We start from the raw sequence: 27,414 nt of genomic DNA on the forward strand, positions 1-27,414 counted from the left end.
TTTCTTATATATTCAGGTAAGGTAGCTTATTTTTTCCCTCTTTAATATCTTCAAGCCGGACAAGATAGACTTGAAAAAGCCCCTTTGAATCGTAAAGTTGATGGTGGCATATGCTGTCTACTTTGTCGATTTGGATACCGAAATTGTTAAACAAGCTATATCTTCAAACGACGATCGGCAGACCACATACAACTAAATGCTTGTAAAGTCAGAGGACTCAGAGGCATACTGAATTCTACGAACATAACCGTAGCTTTGCACCGGGGGGTTGTGTCTCTGTGTAGAAGTGTGTGTGTGTGTGGGAGGGTACTCTTCGGAATTCTTGATTGGGGTTTGCTGCTCTGTTCTCCAAATCCTGATCCTATTTCAGATCAAAACAGGTCATTTTCCACACCCGTTTTCAGACCTGAGTGCAAAGCTTGGCATCGAAATCAACGGAGGTGAACACCATGCAACCAAAGAATGGGCAAAATTCAGCCCGAATGATATACTTTCAGTTACTTTGCCTTCTCCCTTATTCACTTTGACTTGAGAATACGCTCTCGTAGTTCCCTTGAAAACCATACACGATTTCAGACCATAATGGTAAAAGTCTATACCCGTTTTCAGACCTAAACGGCTCAAAAACCATACCCTTTCCGATTTAGATTACAATTGCATTGAAGTCGTTAGGTCACCGTTGTTCAGATTGGACCGTTCAGGGCATGTTTACAAGGTGGTTGGGCGACCCATCGGCAACTCTATTTCGCGGGATAATTTGTTTCTAGGTCACAACGTCAAAGTGTAAGCGGCCGTTCAAATTGGGAAGGCTCTAGTTAGGCGAAATACTAGTTGCGGAACCGTGAAGTATAAGCCTTCCTTATATGACTTTGCAAACATAGTTTTAGTGGACAAGCATTAGCCTTTTCTTGTTATGATTGCTATCTAATTACATAGATATGTTTAAAGTTAGATGATTTTTTTGTAAATTGGGAACTATTTAGGTTAACAGACATATTTACCATGCTTAATTGAGTTAATGGCATGTTTGGTGTTATATTCGAAATACATTTGAGTAGCAATACACTGAGGTTAACTCAAGAGAACACAAAATTTAGAGAGATTATCTCCTCACTCGCACGTCTCTTTTTACCTTTTGGTTGAGACACATTAAGTATATTGATTTATATTTACGAGTTTTATAATAACATCCTTATATTTTGCATGCTTTAGAGTACTTTAACATTTTACATTCAGTGATTATGAGTCATTAAGAGTGATTACGTTTTAAAAAAAGAAAACATTTTATGGAGTTTAATAACGCAACGTGATATGTACCACACGTGAAAGAACTATCAGCCTGATTCACGTAATCAAATATTTAGAACTTAAGTCTGTCTAACTTTCATCTGTTCCTATTTTGATCGGACAGCCAGCAAGAACTTTGGATCCCTTGGGTTCCAACAAGAACACTAAGCTATTTCTCTTAAGGTGTTTACGAGTATTCAGTAAGTTAATATCTTTCTTTATGTCAGCTCCCACAAAAGCTCTGTCAATACAGATCACGTTCCATGAAGGACATGAACGTACAACAAGCGCGGTGATTGGTATTCAAATGATTTATACGCATTTCTCCGTGAAGTTTTAACATGATTTAATTTTGGGTAACCGCCATCGCTATGTACTTGAAGATGACGCGCATTATGAACCAATCACAGCGCTCTGTGTGGATGTGCGCGCCGCGTTGTTTAACAAGCAAAGCGTTTGAGAGTTCAGTTGTCAACATCCATTAAAGCTCCTAAAGACGAAAACGAGTTCCTGTCTTTCACGAAACCAAGCCGAAAACTATTCCTCGTCTTGTTTTACCTTGGAAAAATATTGCTCTTGCCCCTAAGAGTCATTGAATGCGGGACGTTTCGCTTCTTGTCGCCCATTGGTTGTAGGAAGCGAAACAACTCGCTTCTTTCACCTGGCAAAACTGTTTATTTATTCCGAGTGTGGATGCGAGACGTTTCGCTTCTTGTCGCCCATTGGTTGTAGGAAGCGAAACAACTCGCTTCTTTCACCTGGCAAAACTGTTTATTTATTCCGAGTGTGGATGCGAGACGTTTCGCTTCTTGTCGCCCATTGGTTGTAGGAAGCGAAACAACTCGCTTCTTTCACCTGGCAAAACAGTTTATTTATTGTGAGAGTGGATGCGAGACGTTTCGCTTCTTGTCGCCCATTGGTTGTTGGAAGCGAAACAACTCGCTTCTTTCACCTGACAAAACTGTTTATTCATTGTGAGTGTGGATGCGAGACGTTTCGCTTCTTGTCGCCCATTGGTTGTTGGAAGCGAAACAACTCGCTTCTTTCACCTGACAAAACTGTTTATTTATTGCGAGTGTGGATGCGAGACGTTTCGCTTCTTGTCGCACATTGGTTGTAGGAAGCGAAACAACTCGCTTCTTTCACCTGGCAAAAATGTTTATTTATTGCGAGTGTGGATGCGAGACGTTTCGCTTTTTGTCGCCTATTGGTTGTTGGAAGCGAAACAACTCGCTTCTTTCACCCGACAAAACTGTTTATTTATTGCGAGTGTGGATGCGAGACGTTTCGCTTCTTGTCGCCCATTGGTTGTAGGAAGCGAAACAACTCGCTTCTTTCACCTGACAAAACTGTTTATTTATTGCGAGTGTGGATGCGAGACGTTTCGCTTCTTGTCGCCCATTGGTTGTAGGAAGCGAAACAACTCGCTTCTTTCACCTGACAAAACTGTTTATTTATTGCGAGTGTGGATGCGAGACGTTTCGCTTTTTGTCGCCTATTGGTTGTTGGAAGCGAAACAACTCGCTTCTTTCACCTGACAAAACTGTTTATTTATTGCGAGTGTGGATGCGAGACGTTTCGCTTTTTGTCGCCTATTGGTTGTTGGAAGCGAAACAACTCGCTTCTTTCACCCGACAAAACTGTTTATTTATTGCGAGTGTGGATGCGAGACGTTTCGCTTCTTGTCGCCCATTGGTTGTAGGAAGCGAAACAACTCGCTTCTTTCACCTGGCAAAACTGTTTATTTATTGCGAGTGTGGATGCGAGACGTTTCGCTTTTTGTCGCCTATTGGTTGTTTGAAGCGAAACAACTCGCTTCTTTCACCCGACAAAACTGTTTATTTATTGTGAGTGTGGATGCGAGACGTTTCGCTTCTATCGCCCATTGGTTGTAGGAAGCGAAACAACTCGCTTCTTTCACCCGACAAAACTGTTTATTTATTGTGAGTGTGGATGCGAGACGTTTCGCTTCTATCGCCCATTGGTTGTAGGAAGCGAAACAACTCGCTTCTTTCACCCGACAAAACTGTTTATTTATTGTGAGTGTGGATGCGAGACGTTTCGCTTCTATCGCCCATTGGTTGTAGGAAGCGAAACAACTCGCTTCTTTCACCCGACAAAACTGTTTATTTATTGTGAGTGTGGATGCGAGACGTTTCGCTTCTATCGCCCATTGGTTGTAGGAAGCGAAACAACTCGCTTCTTTCACCCGACAAAACTGTTTATTTATTGTGAGTGTGGATGCGAGACGTTTCGCTTCTATCGCCATAAGCAGTGGAAGCGGGACATCTCGCTTCCACGACCACAATAATGGAACGCACGAGTAGCTTCAAAAATCACATTATGTTAGAAGGAATTTTTTCGCATATTATGCCAACCGTTAATTGCCCCATCTTGGCGGAAGTTAATTCAAGCCTAGTTCCTTGCCAACCAGTGTTGTGGACTATGCTGAATTCACACAAACATAGAAACTAATTACCAGTTTGTCCCACCTGAAGGCGGTGTTCAGGAAGTCTCAGACTGAACCGGATAAACTTTTCATCGATGGTAAACTTGTGTTCTAGGTATGATTTAAATACTAGTAGGTGTGATAAACATTTATTCGTGTTTGTATGTTTATGTAAGCGATGAAACTCTTATTTACAACTAATGAATGTTAATTGTGTTCGTCAATAGTATTGTTATTATTACATGCAGTTAATGTCTGTGCAAATGTACGTAATGCTATAAGTCATTTCTTTATAAACCAATAAAAAAATTTAAAAAATGCTATTATTATAAACGGCGATCATTTTAGATCCGTCATGAACAAGACCGATTACAGCCGGCAACCTGTTCCCAAAAATATCTAAAAGTAGCAAAGTTTGATGCTGCTTGCTGAGATAAAAACGCAAGTTAAGCGTTTAAGCGTTCAGAGTCCTCTCAAGTATAATCCACCTTACCCCACCCCCTTCTCCTCGGGTTGTGATTTTGGTTTTGTCGATAGGTTATGTCTTTTACTGTGGAAAATAATTTTATTGATATTTGATTTGTAAGAATGCCAGCTATCTGCTTTAAAATTTCGTTAAATAAGGTGGTTTTAACCGATGGTTAAAAACTACGAATGGATTAAGGATTTTTGGGTACTATTTCATTTTGCTTTATTTATAAATTTTTGCCTCTCTTTGACCCGAGTTGTCCCTCTCCAGGCACTTACGTATACATAAGTTTTCAAAATCCCCCAAAAATTAAACAAAGATTGTATTTCCTACTTTTCGCGGTACCTTCCCGCGCATTTTAGCTATTATTATTAGTTTTACACCTACGACATACACGCTTCAGACACAAACACAAAACAAAGGAAAGAAGAAAAAAGTAGTAATAGTGAGGAAAAGGAAAGAAGATGGCCAGGAGGTCTAAAGGAAACTATGAATCTTGTCTCAATAAGCTCAGTTTCTTCACGAAATAAATGATCTAATTTCAAATTAAAGTAATCACGTCGGATACTTAAACAGTTCTAATCATTTATTTTTATTTGGTTTTCGATTTCTGATTTCTGTGTAGTTTAGACAAGCACAAGATAATTAATGTAATCTTCTGGGCCCGGTTGTTCGAAAGCCGATTAACGCTAAGCCAGAATTAAAAGTTAACCGAGGTTTTCAACTCGCTCGTGAAACATGCTTTTGGAAGCTTATTTTAAGCTAATGGCAAAGGAAAGTCTAAGTTAAAACTGAGGGACAAGAATATTTTGGAAAAATCGCTGTTGATTAGTAATTAAACTCGAGTTATAGTTCACATTAACCCAGGATTAGCTTAATCGGACTTTGAACAACTGGGTCCTGTAGTTTAAGGACATTAAGGTATCACCCACTAGAAAAAACCTACCTATTTGAGGTTTCGTGGAACAAATACTAGTGGAGTACGAATAGAATTGCAATGGGTTTTGCGCTGCATATGTAAACTTGTTGTTATTCCTTATAGTGTATATGACAGAATTGTTTTTTCTTGATCAAATGATTATGTTGTTTAGTATGAAAATAGAAAAAAAATTCCTTATCAATCATTCTTCCGCACGTTTGAGGCGTTTACAATCAGCTTTCACTTCCGGTTGGCTACAATACAACGCAAGACGGGAGAGTGGGATAGTAGTGTTGTGACGTCAATACAGAAACGCTTAGTCTTGCAGTTTCTTTATTCCTCAGTTGTTTCATTCTGTGTATTTAATATTCCCATTCAAAATTTCGTCCACACAGTTTTCTTTCTCGGCACACAAAAAACAACTGAGGAATATTCCTGTAATGACGTCACAGCCCTACTATCCCCAGTCTACCGTCTTGCGCGGTTTTGTACCCAACCGGATGTGAAATTTGACACTTTTACACTCCTTAAACGCGGAAATGAACAAATGATCAGGAAGTTTGATTTTCATTCGAAAACAACTTGAAGATTTGATCAAGCAAATTAAAAAATCTGTCATATACACTTTAAGCTCTGACAACATTCCTGAATCAACGCATCAACGTTAAACTACAAATATTAAGCCATTGTGGATAACGTTCCATTTCATAGCGACTACATTAATGGAAGAACGATGAAAAATTAGATGGTTTTATTCAGCCATTATTAATGGCAGTAATAACGTAACATTTTCCCGATATGGTGAGTTTTTTCTCTTGTTTTTTTACTTGTCAAAGGTCACTGATCGGACGCCATCCGGTTGCGCTGAAGCAAAGCTGATAATTTGAATTTCACGGAAGATGGTGAAATCTTGTACTGGTTGATTCTCATGCGCTAAACACGGTCCCTTTTCTACAATTCTTCGCTGTTTCGCTCCTTACTATGGAGCAATCGAAGGATACGTCTGTACTTCTTAAAGTAGTGAATAATCCCCGAGCTTCAGAAAAGATATCGGACGGCAATTCGGAATTGCGGCGACGTACCATCAAACAAGCTGAGAAATCTGAGTACGTTTGTAAGGGTGAGGAAGCGCACCTCGAACTGCATGGAAAAGGATTAAAAGAAAAATTGTCTCAACTCTCCCTCACCGAAAACGAAATGCTTCTAGTTCGTCTGCAACGCAGGCTACCAGCGGAAAAGAGCGGTCAACGCGCAGGGGAACAACGTCACAGACAACCAAAGGCAAGTTCAGAACAATAATACACTGAATAATTTAGATTAAATACTATTTAAACGTATCCTTAATATTTATGAAAATACTCCGGATCAGTACATAGAAATCGATTTCATGTGGAATATAAAAGAAGTAGTTTCTAAGTTACAGCTAAGAAGGATCCACTTTTCGAAAATAAATCGCTATCCATTCTCCAACGTTATTTTCACCCCACACCGGTGATCAGACAAACACATATTATGCGATTGTTTCAATATACGGAATATATATACAGATATACGGAATATATATACAGAACGAGTAAAAATTCGCCAACTTTGTAATATGTAAAAAACAACTTATCTATTACCGATCAAAATCTCGCCGTTGTACAACGGCCAAGTAAATGCCTCTGTTTTTAAAGGACACTAAAATGTCGCCGTTGTACAACGGCGAAATGAATGCTTCGGTATATAAAGGACACTAAAATCTCGCCGTTGTTCAACGGCGAAATGAATGCTTCGGTATATAAAGGACACTGAAATCTCGCCGTTGTACAACGGCGAAATGAATGCTTCGGTATATAAAGGACACTGAAATCTCGCCGTTGTACAACGGCGAAATGAATGCTTCGGTATATAAAGGACACTGAAATCTCGCCGTTGTACAACGGCGAGGTAAATGCCTCTGTATATAGAAGTGACTGAAATCTCGCCGTTCAGTACAACGGCGAAGTGAATGCCTATGGCCTATGTATATAAAGGACACTAAAATCTCGCCGTTGTACAACGGCGAAATGAATGCTTCGGTATATAAAGGACACTGAAATCTCACCGTTGTACAACGGCGAGGTAAATGCCTCTGTAAGGTAAATGCCTCTGTATATAGAAGTGACTGAAATCTCGCCGTTGTACAACGGCGAGGTAAATGCCTCTGTATATAGAAGTGACTGAAATCTCGCCGTTGTACAACGGTGAAATGAATGCTTCGGTATATAAAGGGCACTGAAATCTCGCCGTTGTACAACGGCGAGGTAAATGCCTCTGTACATAGAAGTGGCTGAAATCTCGCCGTTGTACAACGGCGAGGTAAATGCCTATGTATACAAAGGACACTAAAATCTCGCCGTTGTACAACGGCGAGGTAAATGCCTCTGCATTTAAAGGACACTAAAATCCCACCGTTGTACAACGGCGAAGTGAAGGCCTCTATATATGAAGGAGGCTTAAATCTCGCCGTTGTACAACGGCTAAGTGAATGCCTCTGTATATAAAGGACACTGAAATTTCGCCTTTGTACAACGACGAGTTAAATGCCTCAGTTTGAGCAATCTAATAGGGCAAAGAACCCTATTACCAACGGTCTTTCCTTTCTGTAACTTGTCTTCCTAAATTATCTGTAAGCTTCCAAGTACCCACAATTAATATAATTCAACTCCTTAAAAAATTCTCTTCCAACTTTTTTTTACACATTTAACATCTTTTGTATCATAAATGTTAAATAATTCTCTGCCTTGAGCATCTGAAAATCATCCCATGTATATAGTTATAATCTGTGACTAAAGAACATATAGCTCACATGTTTCTCTTGCTTAGCGTTCTCTATACACAAAAGTTAAAGTGCCCATATCGGAATTTTTTTTATTCTCTTATCTGAATCTAAACATCACCCTAAGAACTTCAGTGAAAAATTTTTCGATTTGCATAAAACGCGAATTTTTTATGAGTTATATAAGACGTTCAAATTTGCCGCCATTTTGGCCCACCATTCGCATTAGTCTCCTCTCGGTTTAGCAAGAGCTGTGACGTAGATTCAGGAACACGTGACTTCAGCCTTTCTCTGGATCTCACCGGAAACAAGTCGCGGTATTTCTGCACGTTTCTCGAAAATACCGGAAAGATGTGTTGCAGCGAGATGTGGAAACATCAAAGACGAAGCGACTGGAATAAGCATGCACAGGATTCCTTTCTTTGGCACCACATGCCCGCAAAGACTGAGGAGGCGAAAGAAATGGATCGATTTTATGCTGGAGCGGAGGAAGATGTGGACGCGCGCCTGGAAAGACCTCGTCCTTGTGCTCGATGCACTTTAATGACGAGGATTTCACAAGGCTGATGAATTCAGGTTTAAACTTAAAACGTGAACTGGAGTAGGATGACATCGCGTTTGTGTTTATCCTTTAAAACAGCTAAGCGAAAGGAAGACGAAGACCAAGAGCCAACTTCGAAGAGGAGCAGGGAAAAGCGAATGGTAAGCTTTCGATACTGAATATTCACAACCGCTTGTGACATTCTAAGTGTTGTAACCTTCTGAGGTTTATAGTTTGACCTCACTGTTAACTCAGTCGCAAGTTTTATAAAATATGGCGTAATTGTTTTGGTATATATTCTCATAGATCGTGAGATCCGCGAAGTTTCGTTGAGACCAAGCTCTCAAAAAATACTAGCACAAATGCTACCACTGATGTAAATAGATCGATGCGAGAACAGTCGCGCTCGGCGAACACAGAAAACATTGTAAACCACGATGTAGGCGGATAAGGTAGATAAACTGCAGCAAGAATTCAACGAGCTCAAACAAATATTGTACACACGTGTTGTAGAATTCTGCAAACAATAAAAATGTTGAAAAGTATAACAGCGTTATCTCTGAAAACAAAACAAATAACAAGCGCAAAGAGCGCTGAAAAAAATTGACTAAAAACGGATTGAGACACAAAGAGAAAAACACGAGAAATTCATAAAGCATTTTTCAAACAAACAACTTAGCGACAGCCTGTTAGCGTTATTTCTAAAGGCTCAAATTTGTCCCGACACCGGTGACAGACACCAATTACATTAGACGCCAACTCTTGTGAGACTTCGAACATTTCGCAAGACGTATGCGCCTAAAAGATACAATGGATTTGGTAAACTGTGGGACAGTGACAAAAAGTTAATGTTCCCAACCCATGAGAGTAAGTGAGACAACAACAGATTGTGGGATAAAGGGGTAGGGGAGGAAGCACTCCATTCCGGCAGAACTTATATACAGGTCAGGCTAAACTAAATTGGGAACCTGCCTCCCCAGAGGGCCGAGACCCCCGTGGGCAAGGCCTGTATCGAGTCCCCCCCTGAGGGCAATCCCCACTGAGCAAGGATACATCCTCCCCAAAGGGCCCCCCCCTGAGCGAGCCAACAATCTCCCCAGAGGGCCCCCCAATGAGTGAGGACTTCATGTAATCCTTCCCAGAGAGCGATAATCCCCCATGAGCGAGGTCCTTATGGGACACTCCCCATGGGGCCAACAATCCCCTCAGAGCGAGGTCCTATCCTATCCAAGTCTATTTCCATGGTTACCGTAGTAACCAGTTGTGAATGGGGCAGGATGTTTTAAGACTGTGAGTCCATGGGGAAAAGTGTGACCTGTATTGGGAGCACTTCATCCCACAAATACACAAAGTGTATTCCCCATGACGAACCACAAGCCCTATTGTTGTCTCATTAGTTGTAGATATCCCTTACAAGTTGACTGGAAACATTATGGACCCTAGCTGCATATCTAATTAGAGTTAGAGTTAGGTACTGCAACAGTTCCTGAGATCTCTGAGGGAATTTCTGGGTGAACACACAACCGCATCGTCCGCGTGAAATACACGTGAGAAGCACTGCCTGCTCCACCCGTCCGCCGACCAGGAGCGAGCTTCTGAGATCTCCGTGAACAAAGAAAGGGAAGAGAAACAGCATAAAGGGCCGTTTCCAAAAACACCGTCCATAGAGGCCTCCAATCCATCCAAAAACGAGAGCCCGCGATCGGCGAATTACAGATCTGCAAAAGAAGGCACACGCACACACAACGACAACAACAACCACAAAAACAACACAGAACTCTGAACGCCTCCCAAGGGAAAAAGCAATAACAATACAAAACCTCCATCATCATATCAAACTTAGCTCCGGGTTTTTTAAGGACCTTACCATGTGGCAGAATTTTATCTCTAATTGGAATGGTGCTCGCCTTCTGGCGAAATTTGTAATCATAGACCGCCCATCCCAGACCAGCGCCTGATGTCGTCTTTTTAGAAACTTTGACCACCGAGTTATCCAGGGATAGCACTAAGTTGTCTCCCTCATCATGAATTGATAAGTTTTTGGGGAGTAATTTTGAAAGATCAAAGAACTCACCGGTCTGGATTTCCTTCACGTATGCTGACGGGATGGCCTGGAAGGGCGCACCATTTTGTAAAGAAGTGTCCACTGTACCCGGTGAATGTCCTGGCAATGTCGCTTGGATTTCTTGCGAGAGAGGCGATGATCCGAGGACTTGTTGTTGTTGTTGTGTTGGCAAGATGGCGTCGGCTGGAGCAAATGGTGAGTTCTGTTGGGCCCGCATAGCGTTGACCGCAGCTTTCGCAGCTTCACTTGCGATTCCTGTCGCCGCATCAGAGACAGCTTCTTGAACAAAGCGCTTGATGGTTGTCATTTCAGGTTCATTTGTAAAACTTTGGGGGCGTTCCGAAGCGGGTGGGTCCGCCATCGGTGAAGGATTATTCCGCCGATTGTTCTGTTCGCCACGCTCGTCAGAGCCTTCTAAAGCAATACCTGCGCCCCTCAATCGCTCGGTAAGAACATTTCGGTTGCCCGTGACGGGGAGACCGTTAGTTTGGCAGATATCGCGGAGCTGTGGGAGCGAGAGGGCTTGCAAAACAGCAGTTCGGAGTTGGAGACTTCCCGCGGCTGTTCGGGAACGAGAGCGTCGAGGCGGCATTATGTGTGTTATCCGGACCAAAGATCGTCGAACCGTATAAAACCGCTGGTAAATCGCAGAGAAAACAAGAATACTATGGACTGAAAACTGTAGGACTGGTAAACCGAACGTGGAACTTGTAAAACACAGCTGAACTTGTAGAACAAAACTACACGTGTGAAGGTTTCATACAGAAAGGCACGATGAACAATGGTATATTCATGGTATTTGATTTCACGTGAGCACCTCGATCCCCATTGGTCTAATAAGATAACCGGATGTTGCACAAGGACCGGAATGACCTTTGGGCATTGGGATTTGACAGGTCCTGTCTTGGTAGCATATCACATCACCGGTAATCAAAACCTGAAGCCGTAACTTCATGGTTGTCACATTAACTTTAATTTATAATACTTATAAATTGGCTGAAATTAACCTGTTCATTGGACACGCTAACAACTTCCATCCTACAATTAAATTTACGGCCGAAATTTCAGAGAACGAGACAAGCTATTATTATCACAGTTCAACACGTGTCTCTCCTGTAGTTCCGCGAGAACAATGTCGCTAGTCAGCGCTTCCCAATTGCCTTCGAGTTCCTTGCAGCAGTAGCACTCGCTGATATTTGCTAGCAGATCACGGCTACAGTTACCACAAGTACATCTACATGGAAAATAATTCGTTCGAATGTATGTGAGTACTTGGCCATAGTTTTGACAGATGAAAATGAAGAGCGCGTATGCAAAATTTTTGCAAGGTGAGAACTTTACCATTCACTAACACGCACTCTATTCTCCAAGCGTTTCGTTAAATCTTCTTTGAGTCGTCGCTTCTCCTCTTGTTCCTTGCGATATCTTTTTAGCCATTCTTCGTCTGCTATCGGCTCGTCCGCGTACGGTTCGAGTGTATCATCATCTTCACACGTATTACTTGTTTCGTGGACGCCATCTATCGCCTCGACTTCGACGCTTTCAAATTCGTCCTAGCTGCTTTCTTCAGCGGTTTGCTCACTTTTCGTGTCAGATAAGTTTTCTGCCATGGAATATACTTATTTGGAGCTAAGTTTTTCTTTCCTACCGGTGAATCTGACGATTTTCTTTCTGCCGCGAATGTACTTTACTGAAGGTCAAGTGAGTGTTTAGACACGAGAGTTCGTGAATGTACGTCACAGACATGTCACGTGGCCCTATTGTGAGCCCGTCGGCATTCTCATCAGCGGGGCGGGTGGACCGCAATAAAATAGGATTTTAAAGATTTGTAAAATTCATAAAAAATTCGCGTTTCATGCAAATCGAAAAATTTTTTCGCGGACGTTCTTCGCGTGATGTAAAGATTCAGATGAGAAAATAAAAAAATTGCCGTTATGGGCACTCAAGTGACAATAACTTTGCGATTTCCAGCGCATCAACTTCATCCTGAAACTGATAAAACCAGAGCCAGGAGTCGCTCTCCTCAGAGGAAAAACCACGAACACAATCTGCGTAACTGGACCACTGCGACATTGTCGATATTCAATCAAACCTCGATCGCAAATACGTTCGCTATAGGCAAGTTACTAACAGCGCTAACTGCTACACGTGTGATAAATGATCTGATGTGTAACAAGACCCTCGTTTGATACCTTTAAGGACATTTCCATTTCACACCTTTAATTAAAATTATCCTCATCATTGCCCCTGTAGGGATTTTAAATCCCAAAGAGGCGTCCATGATTTGGCCGGAATCCCGAGGACTGGCGCTCTTGATTTCAACGCGTATGACAAAACGACTGTCGATTTGCCTGATCAGGGTAAATGAAAAACATGTAATGGAACATGGGAAATCTTATGACTTTACTTCGCCGATGATCAACGGCGAGATACCGATGCCTTCTATTATACAGACGGTTCGCTTCGCCGATGATCAACGGCAAGATATCGATTTCTTCTATTATACAGACGGTTCACTTCGCCGATGATCAACGGCGAGATATCGATGCCTTTTATTATACAGACGGTTCGCTTCGCCGATGATCAACGGCAAGATATCGATTTCTTCTATTATACAGACGCTTCACTTCGCCGATGATCAACGGCGAGATATCGATGCCTTCTATTATACAGACGGCTCGCTTCGCCGATGATCAACGGCGAGATATCGATGCCTTTTATTATACAGACGGTTCGCTTCACCGATGATCAACGGCGAGATACCGATGCCTTCTATTATACAGACGGTTCACTTCGCCGATGATCAACGGCGAGATATCGATGCCTTCTATTATACAGACGGTTTGCTTCGCCGATGATCAACGGCGAGACATCGATGCCTTTTAAAATACAGACGGTTCTCTTCGCCGATGATCAACGGCGAGATACCGATGCCTTCTATTATACAGACGGTTCGCTTCGCCGATGATCAACGGCGAGATATCGATTTCTTCTATTATACAGACGGTTCACTTCGCCGATGATCAACGGCGAGATACCGATTTCTTCTATTATACAGACGGTTCACTTCGCCGATGATCAACGGCGAGATACCGATGCCTTCTATTATACAGACGGTTCACTTCACCGATGATCAACGGCGAGATACCGATGCCTTCTATTATACAGACGGTTCACTTCGCCGATGATCAACGGCGAGATATCGATGCCTTCTATTATACAGACGGTTTGCTTCGCCGATGATCAACGGCGAGATATCGATGCCTTTTAATATACAGACGGTTCTCTTCGCCGATGATCAACGGCGAGATACCGATGCCTTCTATTATACAGACGGTTCGCTTCGCCGATGATCAACGGCGAGATATCGATTTCTTCTATTATACAGACGGTTCACTTCGCCGATGATCAACGGCGAGATATCGATTTCTTCTATTATACAGACGGTTCACTTCGCCGATGATCAACGGCGAGATATCGATGCCTTCTATTATACAGACGGCTCGCTTCGCCGATGATCAACGGCGAGACATCGATGCCTTTTATTATCCAGACGGTTCTCTTCACCGATGATCAACGGCGAGATACCGATGCCTTCTATTATACAGACGGTTCACTTCGCCGATGATCAACGGCGAGATATCGATGCCTTCTATTATACAGACGGTTTGCTTCGCCGATGATCAACGGCGAGATACCGATGCCTTCTATTATACAGACGGTTCACTTCGCCGATGATCAACGGCGAGATATCGATGCCTTTTATTATACAGACGGTTCGCTTCGCCGATGATCAACAGCGAGATACCGGTGCCTTCTATTATACAGATGGTTCGCTTCGCCGATGATCAACGGCGAGATATCGATGCCTTTTAATATACAGACGGTTCGCTTCGCCGATGATCAACGGCGAGATACCGATTTCTTCTATTATACAGACGGTTCGCTTTGCCAATGATCAACGGCGAGATATCGATTTCTTCTATTATACAGTCGCTTCGCTTCGCCGATGATCAACGGCGAGATATCGATGCCTTCTATTATACAGACGGTTTGCTTCGCCGATGATCAACGGCGAGATATCGATGCCTTTTACTATACAGACGGTTCGCTTCGCCGATGATCAACGGCGAGATACTGATGCCTTCTATTATACAGACGGTTCGCTTCGCCGATGATCAACGGCGAGATACCAATGCCTTCTATTATACAGACGGTTCGCTTCGCCGATGATCAACGGCGAGATACCGATGCCTTCTCTTGTACAGACGGTTTATTTCGCCGTTGTACAACGGCGAGATTTCAGTCACTTCTATATACAGAGGCATTTACCTCGCCGTTGTACAACGGCAAAGTTTCGATCTGTAATATATAATTCTTTTACTGTAATTTACATATTGCAATGTTGGCGATTTTTTACTCGTTCTGTATATTAAAACAATCACATAATATGTGAAAGTATGTACACCCATTGTACAGATTGCAGTCATGAACGACCATGAACCGATCGCTAAGGTAGCGAGGCGCACATCCAGTCAAATTTAAATGCCAAAACAGTGTCACGGACGGAAATCATTGTTTAATCGCAAACTAACGCACTTCTTTCAGTTATAATGTGATTGTGTCTGCGATGATGTGCGATTTGAATTGTTAGTGCAACCAACTTGATAGATGATATCAGTAACTTGATCATTGATCGAACTCAATGGCGAATTCTGAGGGGTTTCTATCCCTAAGATATAACCATAACTTTTGCTTGAAAAATATTTGATGTTGAACATAAATTAAGAAGCAACGAGCCATGCAATTTTAATGTAGCAAGTAGAAATGGAACAGCCCTTGTAAAGAGCTAAGTGCTCTGTTGGGCACTCGCTTGGTTAAAGACTAGAGGTAACAAGACTCTTAGTTACATTTTTGTGTTTTCTTTACTTGGCTTTCTAAACTGATAGTGGCCACAGCTGCTCCTCTACAGCTGCATCTTGCTAACACAACTGAGACACTTAACTGTTCACAACTGCATTAAACAGGCAACAACTAACAATTCAACTCAAAAGTGAACTACATATAACCTTTGAGCCTATGAGCTCGAATGTTCGAAGTATGATACTCTGATTTTGCAGAAATGTTTCGGTTAACCGACCGTGTGAACTTTCAGTATTCCGTCTACTACTCAGCTAGGAAAACCCACTGAATAAACCTACATAACCACGCACTTAAATAACAGGTATCCTATGAAAACCGGACCAAGGTCGGCAAGAAACTAAACAAAATATGTACAGTGCACTTGCAATGCGCTATTTAATTACTGTAGTCCCGTGTAAGGGGCAACATTGGGAAGGGTTTATCTGACAAACTCCGAAAGCTACAGAATAGAGCTGCTAGAATTGTTACTTTTTCTTGTTTTGACAACCGTTCAAGTGATCTGTTGGATGTTCTCTTCTGGGAAAAGACAAGACCCCCCCCCCCCCCCCCTTTACATACATGCTCTCAAATAACATGAAATAAATTTTTTCCACAAGACTGAAGGTTGTCCCCTCCTTGTACAGTTTGCTGTAGCATCGTTAATACGATGGAACAAGAGAGAGATATGCATATACATGTATATTTTTTTCTTCTCACCTCTCCTGTCCCGCGTGACTCGTAGCGCGCGTTCACCTCGCGTTTTGCGCTCGCCCGCGAAACACAGAAAAAATAACGCTTGTTCTTCGAGACCAGTCTGGTGTTTCTTCTATGGAAAAGTGCGTGTGCATTAATTAATAATTTGCTCGATGATTAAATTTAGATCATATTCTTTCGGCATACATTAAAACATATTATGATAACCTGCTTTGTGGTCTCAAAACGGAATAATCTAGATCCTGGTGCGTCCTCAATGAACGTATGTTAAGAATGCTTGTAAATTCTGCTCCACGTTACTAACAGTAGCGGCCGCCTGTGTCCTGTTATGTGCGTCATAATCGAAACCGTATATTTACACTGTCAAATTCTTCAACCGCGGAATACAATTTTGTTTACTGTCTTTATCACCACTGTTTTTGTTTGTAAAGGAAAATTGAGACGAGGCAATTACAACTGGATGACATGTATAAGTCGACCCATGAGTCCTTACATCTCTGGTCTACTTTCGCTCACACTTGGTACACCCCTAGTCGCTCTCTCACATAATTTGCGGGATTACTTGCTTTATCGGCATACCCGTCCTGTCGTGCTGTAGTCATAGCATTCCTTGCCCTTGCTCTTTCTCGCTGACGTCGTTTTTCTTCCATTCTTTTTGCTGCTTAGTTCTCTTTTCACGCGTGTTTGGACGTGATCTAATGACCCCCTTTCGTTCCAGATTATTGGCGTCGGCGGAGTCCGCCATCGTTAAAAAGCGTCGGGAAAGACTCGACCGAACACACTGTATTTAATTTTAAAGAAAGTGTTTAATATCGTAACTTCAATTTAATTTGTCTCATATTCCATCGGCCCTTTCTGGTCTATTTTTGATTAAATGACCTCGTCCATGACATTCAAACAGATTATGACGCCTTTCCTGGCCGCAAGGCGAAGAACCCTTGTGAGAGTATGTAAGGAATGCTAGGAAAATTTCCTAGCATTTCTCTGCGGTACTTACAGTAGACGCCCTGTGCGTCCCGTCATGAAAACGCTTCATCGCATTTATTTTTTAGCCTTTTCTACAAAATGAACGTTAAACCGTCCATTGTGGATTACGTTCCATTTCACAGCGACTACATCAATAGAAGAACGATGACAAAATATTGGTTTTATTCAGCTATCATAAATGACAGTAACATTTTTCCACAATAGTGAGGTTTTTTTTCTTTTTTTTTTTTTTCTTGTCAAAGGTCACTCACCAGACGCCATCCGGTTGCGCTGAAGCCAAGCTGATAACTTGAATTTCATGGAAGATGATGAAATCTTGTACTTGTTGATTCTCATGCGCTAAACACGGTTCCTTTTCTACAATTCCTCCATTTTAATTTCGCTGTTTCGCTCCTTACTATGGAGCAATCGAAGGATACGTCTGTACTTCTTAAAGTCGTTAATAGCTATGGACTACAAACAGATAATCCCCAAGCTTCGGAATTGCGGCGACGTACCATCAAACAAGCTGAGAAATCTGAGTACGTTTGTAAGGGCGAGGAAGTGCGCCTCGAACTGCATGGAAAAGGAATAACGGAAAAGTTGTCTCAACTCTCCCTCACCGAAAATGAAATGCTTCTAGTTCGTCTGCAACGCAGGCTACCGGCGGAGAAGAGCGGTCAACGTGCAGAGGGACAACGTCACAGACAACCAAAGGCAAGTTCAGTACAATGATACAATAATTTAGATTGAATGCTATTTAAACGTATCCTTGATATTTATGAAAATACCCCGGGTCAGTACATAGAAATCGATTTCATGTGGAATTTAAAAGAAGTAGTTTCTAAGTTTTTAAGTTACAGCTAAGAAAGATCCACTTTTCGAAAATAAATCGCTATCCACTCTCCAACGTTATTTTCACACTAGGGTGGAATGTTCAAATGCTGCGTATTATTGGTTGTACACTGGATGTGCGTGGAGATAATCTCGATTGCACAGATTGTAGTCATGAACGACCATGAACCGATCGCTAAGGTAGCGAGGCGCGCGTCCAGTCAAATTTAAATGCCAAAACATCGTCACGGACGGAAATCATTGTTTAATCGCAAACTAACGCACTTCTTTCAGTTAGTATGTGATTGTGTCTGCGATGATGTGCGATTTGAATTGTTAGTGCAACCAACTTGATAGATGATATCAGTAACTTGATCATTGATCGAACTCAATGGCGAATTCTGAGGGGTTTCTATCCCTAAGATATAACCATAACTTTCGTTTGAAAATATTTGATACTGAACATAAATTTAGAAGCAACGAGCCATGCAATTTTAATGTAACAAGTAGAAATGGAACAGCCCTTGTAAAGAGCTCAGTGTTGTGTTGGGCACTCGCTTGGTTAAAGACTAGAGGTAACAAGACTCTTAGTTACATTTTTGTGTTTTCTTTACTTGGCTTTCTAAACTGATAGTGGCCACAGCTGCTCCTCTACAGCTGCATCTCGCTAACACAACTGAGACACTTAACTGTTCACAACTGCATTAAACAGGCAACAACTAAAAATTCAACTCAAAAGTGAACTACATATAACCTTTGAGCCTATGAGCTCGAATGTTCGAAGTATGATACTCTGATTTTGCAGAAATGTTTCGGGAAACTGACCGTGTGAACTTTCAGTATTCCGTCTACTACTCAGCTAGGAAAACCCAAATAAACCTACACAACCACGCAGTTAAATAACAGGTATCCTATGAAAACCGGACCAAGGTCGGCAAGAAACTAGACAAAATATGTACAGTGCACTTGTAATGCGCTATTTTAATTACTGTAGTCCCGTGTATGGGGCAATATTGGGAAGGGTTTATCTGACAAACTCCGAAAGCTACAGAATAGAGCTGCTAGAATTGTTACTTTTTCTTGTTTTGACAACCATTCAAGTGATCTGTTGGATGTTCTTGTCTGGGAAAAGCTAGAATTGCAAAGACTAAACCTGCTGGTTGTTGTTATGTATAAAGTCCATAATAATCTTCCCCCTCCGTACTTGTGTCGAATTTTTACTAATGTTTCAAGTGTACATTCCTACAATCTTAGAAACCCCCAGTCAAATTGTTATATCCCCAGACCAAGAACCGACTCTGCAAAAGGAAGACTACACTATGGAACAGGATCCCCTTGGAGATTAGGGAGCGACCCAATTTAAAAAAATTTCATTTTTCATTCAATGGGAAAGATTTTTTTGTGACCATTTTAATCAGTGAAAATTAACTTTTAAAGTTTTATTGTATTTATCCTTCAAGTTAGGTAGTTACGTATGTATTGCAATGTATTGTACAAACAATAACGATTGATTGATTGATTGATTGGTTGGTTGATTGATTGATTGATTGATTGATTGATTGATTGATTGATTAATTTATTGATAACAATATTTACCAAGTTTGTCTATTTCGCCAAGGGCTATTGTTAAACGACCCAAACAATCATTCAACTAGAGGGCAACTCTTAATAACAGTGCTATGAAATTGAGTTATAATTCCAAGCGAACGCATCCAGAATTTAATGTTTTCTTGATTGGAACCGGAAACTAGAAATCGAAGGAAGTCGATATTGCTACGAGTTCGTAGGCCGTAAGAGAACTTTCCATCTTTAACAGAGAGCTCCGCGAGCGGGCAAAAATGAACGAAATTCTGTGCTATAATTGGCTACCTGTTGCCCGTTCACTCAAAAGTACACAACCAATGCATCACTTGCAAGGTTTTCTTCGATTTTCTTGTGGTTATGGGGAAAATGCTCCCTAATACGTGCCGACACCTCTCAACATTTGCCGCCTGAAGGAAACGAGAGGGATATAAAGTCATTTTGGTGCAGCGTGTAGATTTTGTTTTTGCTACAATGAAAGTACCGTCGAATCGGTGACTTGTTATAGATCTGTATGTGTTAAGTTATCTGACCTTGTTATAACGAAGTGGTGTGGGGGCTGTTTGGACGATGCCATTCATAAACAAATTTGTCGTCAGGGTGCTCACCAAAAGTTACATATACTGAGTCAGGTCTATCTAATATTGCAGCGAGAGTACATATTGCTAGGTTTTGTACTGCTGTAACTCATCCATATTCGCACAGGGTTGTTAAGAATTCTACAGCTACACCTACACTTGACCGCACTGGATTATCCTGTCTCTGAGAATATAAATTTTAATTAAAAGCCATTTTCTGATGTGTCCAATCTATTGTTTCTGAGATAACTGACGCCAGGATTGCAAGATAACGTTGGTCGCGTTTTAAGAAAACCTTCTGTTCTTGTTAGGTCACCGTATAAATGACAGGCTAACAGGTTCACCTTTTTCCTAGTGGGTGTCGCTGATGACACCCTGAAAGTGGTAATAGCCTTTTGCTGGGTTAATCAACAGTAGGTACCAGGTTTGGTAGGTTTGCCTATAAACGTACTAGCAAAATTTCAATGGACCTTTTTTGCTTGACTCTTCACTAGAAATCTCCCAATCAGGCTAAAAGGAGGGAATGCAGAAAAGAAAAATGTTTTTCCAGTGGTCTATTTATTAAAACAGATGTAAACAAGTCAATGATTGGGCGATCAAATCTTAAATTAAAAAATTAAATTAAATTTATAAATTTGTATAGCTCATAATTCAATGACGAGGTGATCAAATGCGCTTTACAGTATGGGGACACTCTTCAGATCGAATTGGAATTTGGAAATGTTTGGTTTTTGAGGAGAGGGGAAAACTGGGGTACCAGGAGAAAAACCTGTTAGAGGAAGGACGAGAACCAACAACAAACTCAAACCACATTGCGGCGGTAGAGCGACATGTCTTTGGTATATCGGAAATGTTTGAATTCTGTATCTGCTACAGTATTCTCATATCCTGGTAATTGTGTCACTAACAAGATATTGTATTCAAAGCATTGATCCATATTTGTATGATGACCCAACTACAGTCACGAGATTTTGTTTCACCCATATTGTTAATATAACGATATGCTGTAGTGTTTGTCACATTGGATACGAACGTCCAAGTTTGCACATTCCCCTCATAAGGCCTTCAGGATCAAACGTACAGCTAATAACTCCACAGTACTAATGTGGTGGGATGATTTCTCTGGCGTCCATCTTACCCTGTTCTTTGGTCTCCCGTACAACCTCCCAACTATGGGTTGAGGCGGGTCTGTTTGGATGTGAAACTCAGGTTGACCTTGTAATATAAGTCTGCAAGCAAAGTCCCCAGCCACCAGTTAAGCTCTTCCCTAGCTCTTGGAGAGGCTCATAGAAGTCCCAAATTGCCCTTGTTTTCCCTCAGGCAATTAGTTTTATTTATCTCTCTTAAAATTTCGGTAGTGAAGAGGGCCATACTCAATCCTCGAGAGGCTTAAGACACTATCAGCCCTAGGCCTTTTACTTCAACGAGATTTTGAATTATGCATAGCTTTAGACAAGCATTTTCTCAGTTTGTATTTTCGTTTCTCGTAGTCGGCTGAACATTTATTGTAATAGAATTTCTTAAGTACGAAACCCCATCTTTATATAATGAAGATAAGTGACCTTTGCGTCATTAGCACTCTAAGCATGTGTCTTAAAAGCTTAATACTAATTTGCGGCAAAAACAAAAACGTCACAAAAAGGAAAAAACGAGAAAAAAAAATTGGCCAATATGTATATCCAGCCACGTGATCAAACCGCATGTAATCAAAAGTAGTATCTAGTAAATCATGCGTACTTTCCGGAGCTTATCTAGAGCTTATCTAGAGAGGGAGGGAGAGAGAGAGAGAGAGAGAGAGAGAGAGAGAGAGAGAGAGAGAGAGAGAGAGAGAGAGAGAGAGAGAGAGAGAGAGAGAGAGAGAGAGAGAGAGAGAGAGAGAGAGAGAGAGAGAGAGAGAGAGAGAGAGAGAGAGAGAGAGAGAGAGAGACTGTGTGTGTAGACACCGACGGCACTCGTTGGATTGATTTGGCCTTCAAATGCGTGCGCAGACCCCATGAAGTCTGCAGTGTTTTTCTTTTGTCTACCGATACTGCGCAGATTAGATAAGGGGTACACTTCGTTCCTCTTACCACATGGTAATTCATACATCATACCCAGAAAGTATCTTCTTTCAGTTTTCTGAACTGTGAGAGATGTGGTCAAGGGCGCGGTATTAGGCTGTATCAGTAGCAGAAAACAATACCAGAATCATCGAAGTTGAAAAATTTCTTTATTTGCAGGATGGTCATTTTAAGAGTGATTGTCGCAAAGGTCCGGAGAAACAAGAAGGAGTTAAAAGAGCTAAAAGAGAATCAGAAGCTGGAGGTAAATATCTAAATGTTGAAAATTGAAGTCACACAAGTGGCATATCTGCATGAGCCGGAAAATTTACGACCTTCAGCTTTCTGGGTACGAGAAAAAATGCGCCTTTTATAAGCGGCACAAGACCCCTAGCGCCTCTATAGGCGAATCATTGTTTACACTTTTTGCCTCATTAACATACGCTTATAACTATCTGATGACAATAATAAAATGAAAACTCTGAATATTGAAAGGGCTTAACAGTTTCATTTTTTATAAAATTTGAGCCCAATACATCGAATGGTTTCGGAGAATTTTTCCTCTTAAAACTCGAAATTTTACAGAGATTGTATGGCTCATTAACTTTTTTGCGACCCAGCAATTTCGCAGTTTTTATGGCGGATATTTCCTTCAATATTGCTTGCAAAGAGCTGAAAATTGCACAAATTGCTCAACTTAATGAGCTCTTTCAACTTTTGCATTTAGTTCATATATACGGCCACGGCTTCTATGAGTTAAGTCGTATGCTAATGAGGAAAAATGTAAACAATGACGTCAGCAAGGTTTGATTATTTTCTGTGGAAAACGTGCATTCCTGGTGAAAAACGTCACTGTTTAAACCCACTCGAGCATCCATTTGTGAGAGAGTGTCTATGCCTTCCATGTCGACTAGCTCGACTCTCAAATTATCCCTAGAAAGTTCATTGACAATATCGCAAAATACGCAGTAATTAATCAAACATATATACAATGTCATCTAGCGTACGATCGAGCAAACATTTCTAACGGGGGGGGGGGGGGGGGAGGAAGGGGGATATTTCAGTTATTGTAGCCTATGTTTATTTTTATCAAGTTCGCCAGCCCCGACGTTAGGATCAGTCTGCCGTCTGTAGTTTGAAGTTAATTTGGCCGTATAAAACTTGTTGGCCATGACTCCATGAGAAATCTCAACAAGATTAAACCTCGTTCCCAGGGCTCCCCCGCCCCGTGTTTCTGGCTTCTTGAGTTTTCCTTGAGTTGTTAAAGGCCGCAGGTCTAGAGGGTGATAATCAGGCCCTAGTTGTTCAAAGAAAGGATAAATGGATACATACGTTAAATCACTATTCACCAGGGAAGATGCATTCGTTACAGTGCATTTTATCCTCAAAATAGTGGCTTTTCCATTGGATAATGTTACCGGCCGCTCTTTGAAGAACCATTGTAAAAAATAGTAGCTGCAATATCATTTGTGACTAAGTGAATGACCATCGCATTTAGTCCGTTTTTTCATTCGCAATCCCATTGTTGTAGTACTACTGTAGTATTACTAATTTCATTTCTTTTGTTGACAAGGTATGAAGCATAACAGGGATGTCGAAGGAGATAGAGCGTGTTCATGGAAGCAACTGAAAAAGAAAGAAGCAGCTTACAGTCGTGCACAATCAAAGGGCAAAGAAGGAAAGAACACTGACCAATTATTGCACAAACAGCTGAATACAAAAGTTGGCAACGCAAGAAGAAAGGCAAAGCTTCAAACAAAAACAAAAGAATCGCCCTCACAGAAGACGAGACGACAACAAAAATTGGTTCGCAATATTGGCGGACTACCAAATGAAGGGAAGGTTTGCTTAAAAGAACCGTTGAAAGATAACGAAGGCGAAGATTTTTTGCGAAAACCCTCGGGAAGCAAGAAAGAAGAGATTGCTGGACAAGAAAAGGAACTGCAAGAGTTGGAGGAACAATTTACTGACTTGCAAAAACAACTAGAAGAAAAGTGCATTCAAGAAATGGCTTTAAAGGAGCAGGTAAATGTGGACCGACAACGTATCACTGACCTGCAGGGTGAGTTGAGAGCCAACGAACAAGAAATGAGTACAATGTCAGAACAACTGAGTTACACGCGAGGTCAAATCCTTGAGAAGGACGGAAATATGGCAACTTTACAGAAGGAGATAGCTACAAGACAGCAACAACTTACTGACCTGCAAAATCAGTTGAGCGCAAAGGAAGAAGAAATAAGAATGACAAGAGAACAATCGACTAATTTTTCCAGACAAGGGGAAATATTGCAAAGGAAGCAGCAACGGGTCCGCGATCTCCAAAACAAGTTAAGAACAAACGAGCAACAAATAAGAGCGATGGAACTGGAAATTAATGACTTGCGCGAACAGTTAGAAGAAAAGGACGCAACTTTACCAGAGGAATTAGAAACAGGACGACAACAAGTCATTGATCTGCAAAGCGAGCTGCGGAGTAAGGACGAAGAAATAAGAAAAGGGGAACAACAATTGACTGACTTGCGCGAAAAGTTAGAAGAAAAAGACGCAAACCTGGTCACTGCACAAGGAGAGGCTAGGGCAGAACACCAACGAGTCACTGATCTACAAAGACAGTTGACAACAAACGAGCAAGAAATGAGAACGATGGAACAGCAAATGATTGAGTTGCGCGAACAGTTAGAAGAAAAAGACGCAACTTTACAAGAGGAAATAGAAACAGGACGACGACAAGTCATTGATCTGCAAAGCGAGCTAAGGAGTAAGGACGAAGAAATAAGAAAAGGGGAACAACAATTGACTGACTTGCGCGAAAAGTTAGAAGAAAAAGACGCAAACCTGGTCACTGCACAAGGAGAGGCTAGGGCAGAACACCAACGAGTCACTGATCTACAAAGACAGTTGACAACAAACGAGCAGGAAATGAGAGCGATGGAACAGCAAATGATTGAGTTCCGCGAACAGTTAGAAGAAAAAGACGCTTTACAAGAGGAAATAGAAACAGGACGACGACAAGTCATTGATCTGCAAAGCGAGCTAAGGGGTAAGGACGAAGAAATAAGAAAAGGGGAACAACAATTGACTGACTTGCGCGAACAGTTAGAAGAAAAAAACGCAAGCCTGGTGACTGCACAAGGAGAGGCTAGGGCCGAACACCAACGAGTCGCTGATCTACGAAGACAGTTGACAACAATGAGAACGGTGGAACAGCAAATGATTGAGTTGCGCGAACAATTAGGAGAAAAAGACACAAACGTGGCGACTTTACAAAGAATGTTAAGAGCAGAACAGCAACGTGTCAGCCGTCTGCAAAATCAGTTGACAATAAACGAGCAAGAAATGACAATCATGGAACAACGTCTAACCGACTTGCGAGAAGAAGGGGAACATCACCAGTTAAGAGTGGAAGAGCAACACGTACTTCGCCTGCCAGGAGCGAACGACGAAGAAGAAAATTCAGCAAATAATTCGGTCTGCTCAGCTGACTGGATCATAGACCGGAGTGAAATTGAAATTGGTGGAAAACAACTTGGACAAGGAGGGTGGGGATCGAGTGTTGTTGAAGGGAAATATCACCGCTGTGCTGTAGCCGTAAAGCAACTTTATGAATCTATCCTCTCGCCTTGTAATAGAAATAAATTCTTAAGAGAAATGAACATGGCTTCAAGATGCCGTCATCCTTGCTTATTGCAATTCATTGGAGCAACAAATGACGAAGGAAACCCTTTGTTTGTCACCGAGCTCATGGAAACAAGTTTACGAGCGTTGATAGACGAACGGCATCTCACCGATACAGAAGTCTCCGTTATCTGTCTAGATGTAGCTCTAGCACTGAATTACTTGCACAAGGAGAAACCGAGGAAACCTTCCATCATTCACCGTGACATTAGCAGCGCTAATGTGTTGCTATGGCGACAGAAGGACCAATGGAGAGGCAAAGTATCAGATTACGGTACTATGAATTTCACACAGCACTCTAAAACGATTGCTCCTGGGGCCCCTATTTACAGCGCACCGGAAGCACTTTCTATAAAACAAACAACTAAGGTTAGTCCTGACGTCATTGGAATTAATTACGTTTACAGAGGCAGTAATTAGTAAGAGTAGAGTTTTGACCATTAATCTTTCTTTGGTGATGCTTTGATACTCATCCTTGAGCCAACACAAAAAGTCCTCAAAATTTTTTGACATATTAATACGTGTATATTGAAATATTTTTACGTATTATACGTATTCTATTGGTAATATCAGAACTGGATCCAGAATGGTTTTGATCAGGTTAAAGTGAGTCTGAAATAACAGGTTCAAGGAGTTGGATCTAGATTGAGTAAAATTCCGTTAAATGTTTGGAAGCGTCGTCTTAAGACCCTCATAACTGACTGTGATCATGAAAATTTCCGCCATTAGCATTACTTAGTTATTTTGTAGACCGTGTTGCAAGATCGTACGGTCGTTGCCTCTAAGATGTTTGTTGAACCGGCCATTGTAGCTGGTCATGACTCTACCACCGAGGCAACACCACAGTTCCTTTACAAGTCATCCTTTATTATCCTGTCTTCTCCTCAGTCAGTGGCGTCGATAGAAGATCATCAAAAGTAACAAACGACGCTCAATCTGGTTGAGGCAGCTTGCAGCTGATAACTGAATGTTTCATTTATTCTAAGAAGTCAAATCTATCTGAGACTTATTCTGAGACCCCCATCCCTCCCGTCCCCAACTCGATATTTTATCGTTGCAACAATAGTAAGAGGGAAGTGGAGTGTTGACAGAAAGGGGAAATTATATTATAAGGTACGAGAAAGTGATTAGCTTTACCAAGTATCTTTCCGGCATGATTGTAGTCGCATATCAGGAAGATTTGTCCAACTTTGGTGAAATATAACGTCCCTAATTTTGGCGATAAGTCTTGGATAATGGTTGCCGTTGATATTTCAGATTGATGTTTACAGCTTTGGAGTCCTTCTTTGTGAAATGTGCATCCGTGAACAGCCAGATCCTGAAAGGCGCGAAGAACAAGTTGCACGTATAACGAGCCATCTGTTTCAAAGTCTAGCGCGACGTTGCCTTGAAAGGGATCCTAATCTCAGACCAAACATGGAGGAAATCATTGATGACCTTGAGCAGTTTAATAGCACGTCATGATCGCTATTGTGTGGAAAGGAGACAGTATGTTTGACTATCACTACCAGTCCAAGATACAATTTTGTTAGAATTTTTTCTGTTGATACAAGAATGGTATTTTGTTTTGCAAAATGTGATCCTTCATACAAGGG

The 27,414-nt window shown here is 41.4% G+C and overlaps 2 protein-coding genes and 1 pseudogene across 3 annotated transcripts in view; all 3 read left to right on the top strand.

Moving 5' to 3' along the window:
• LOC146476342 (putative serine/threonine-protein kinase drkB) overlaps positions 1 to 27,414 on the top strand; it is a 214,446-nt gene that overhangs the window by 108,074 nt on the left and 78,958 nt on the right. The gene's annotated exons all lie outside the window — the stretch shown is intronic.
• LOC146476348 (uncharacterized) overlaps positions 1 to 27,414 on the top strand; it is an 83,484-nt pseudogene that overhangs the window by 29,747 nt on the left and 26,323 nt on the right. The gene's annotated exons all lie outside the window — the stretch shown is intronic.
• On the top strand, positions 17,382 to 27,339 carry LOC146476350 (uncharacterized). The gene is made up of 4 exons (XM_085114682.1): positions 17,382 to 17,829; positions 22,325 to 22,409; positions 23,718 to 26,188; positions 27,077 to 27,339. Exons 1-4 carry the CDS (start codon positions 17,533 to 17,535, stop codon positions 27,281 to 27,283), a joined length of 3,060 nt encoding a protein of 1,019 aa, XP_084970808.1. The 5' UTR covers positions 17,382 to 17,532; the 3' UTR covers positions 27,284 to 27,339.

Source organism: Pavona decussata, unplaced genomic scaffold, assembly GCF_977016875.1.
Source record: "Pavona decussata unplaced genomic scaffold, jaPavDecu1.1 SCAFFOLD_78, whole genome shotgun sequence".
Classification (NCBI taxonomy): domain Eukaryota; kingdom Metazoa; phylum Cnidaria; class Anthozoa; order Scleractinia; family Agariciidae; genus Pavona; species Pavona decussata.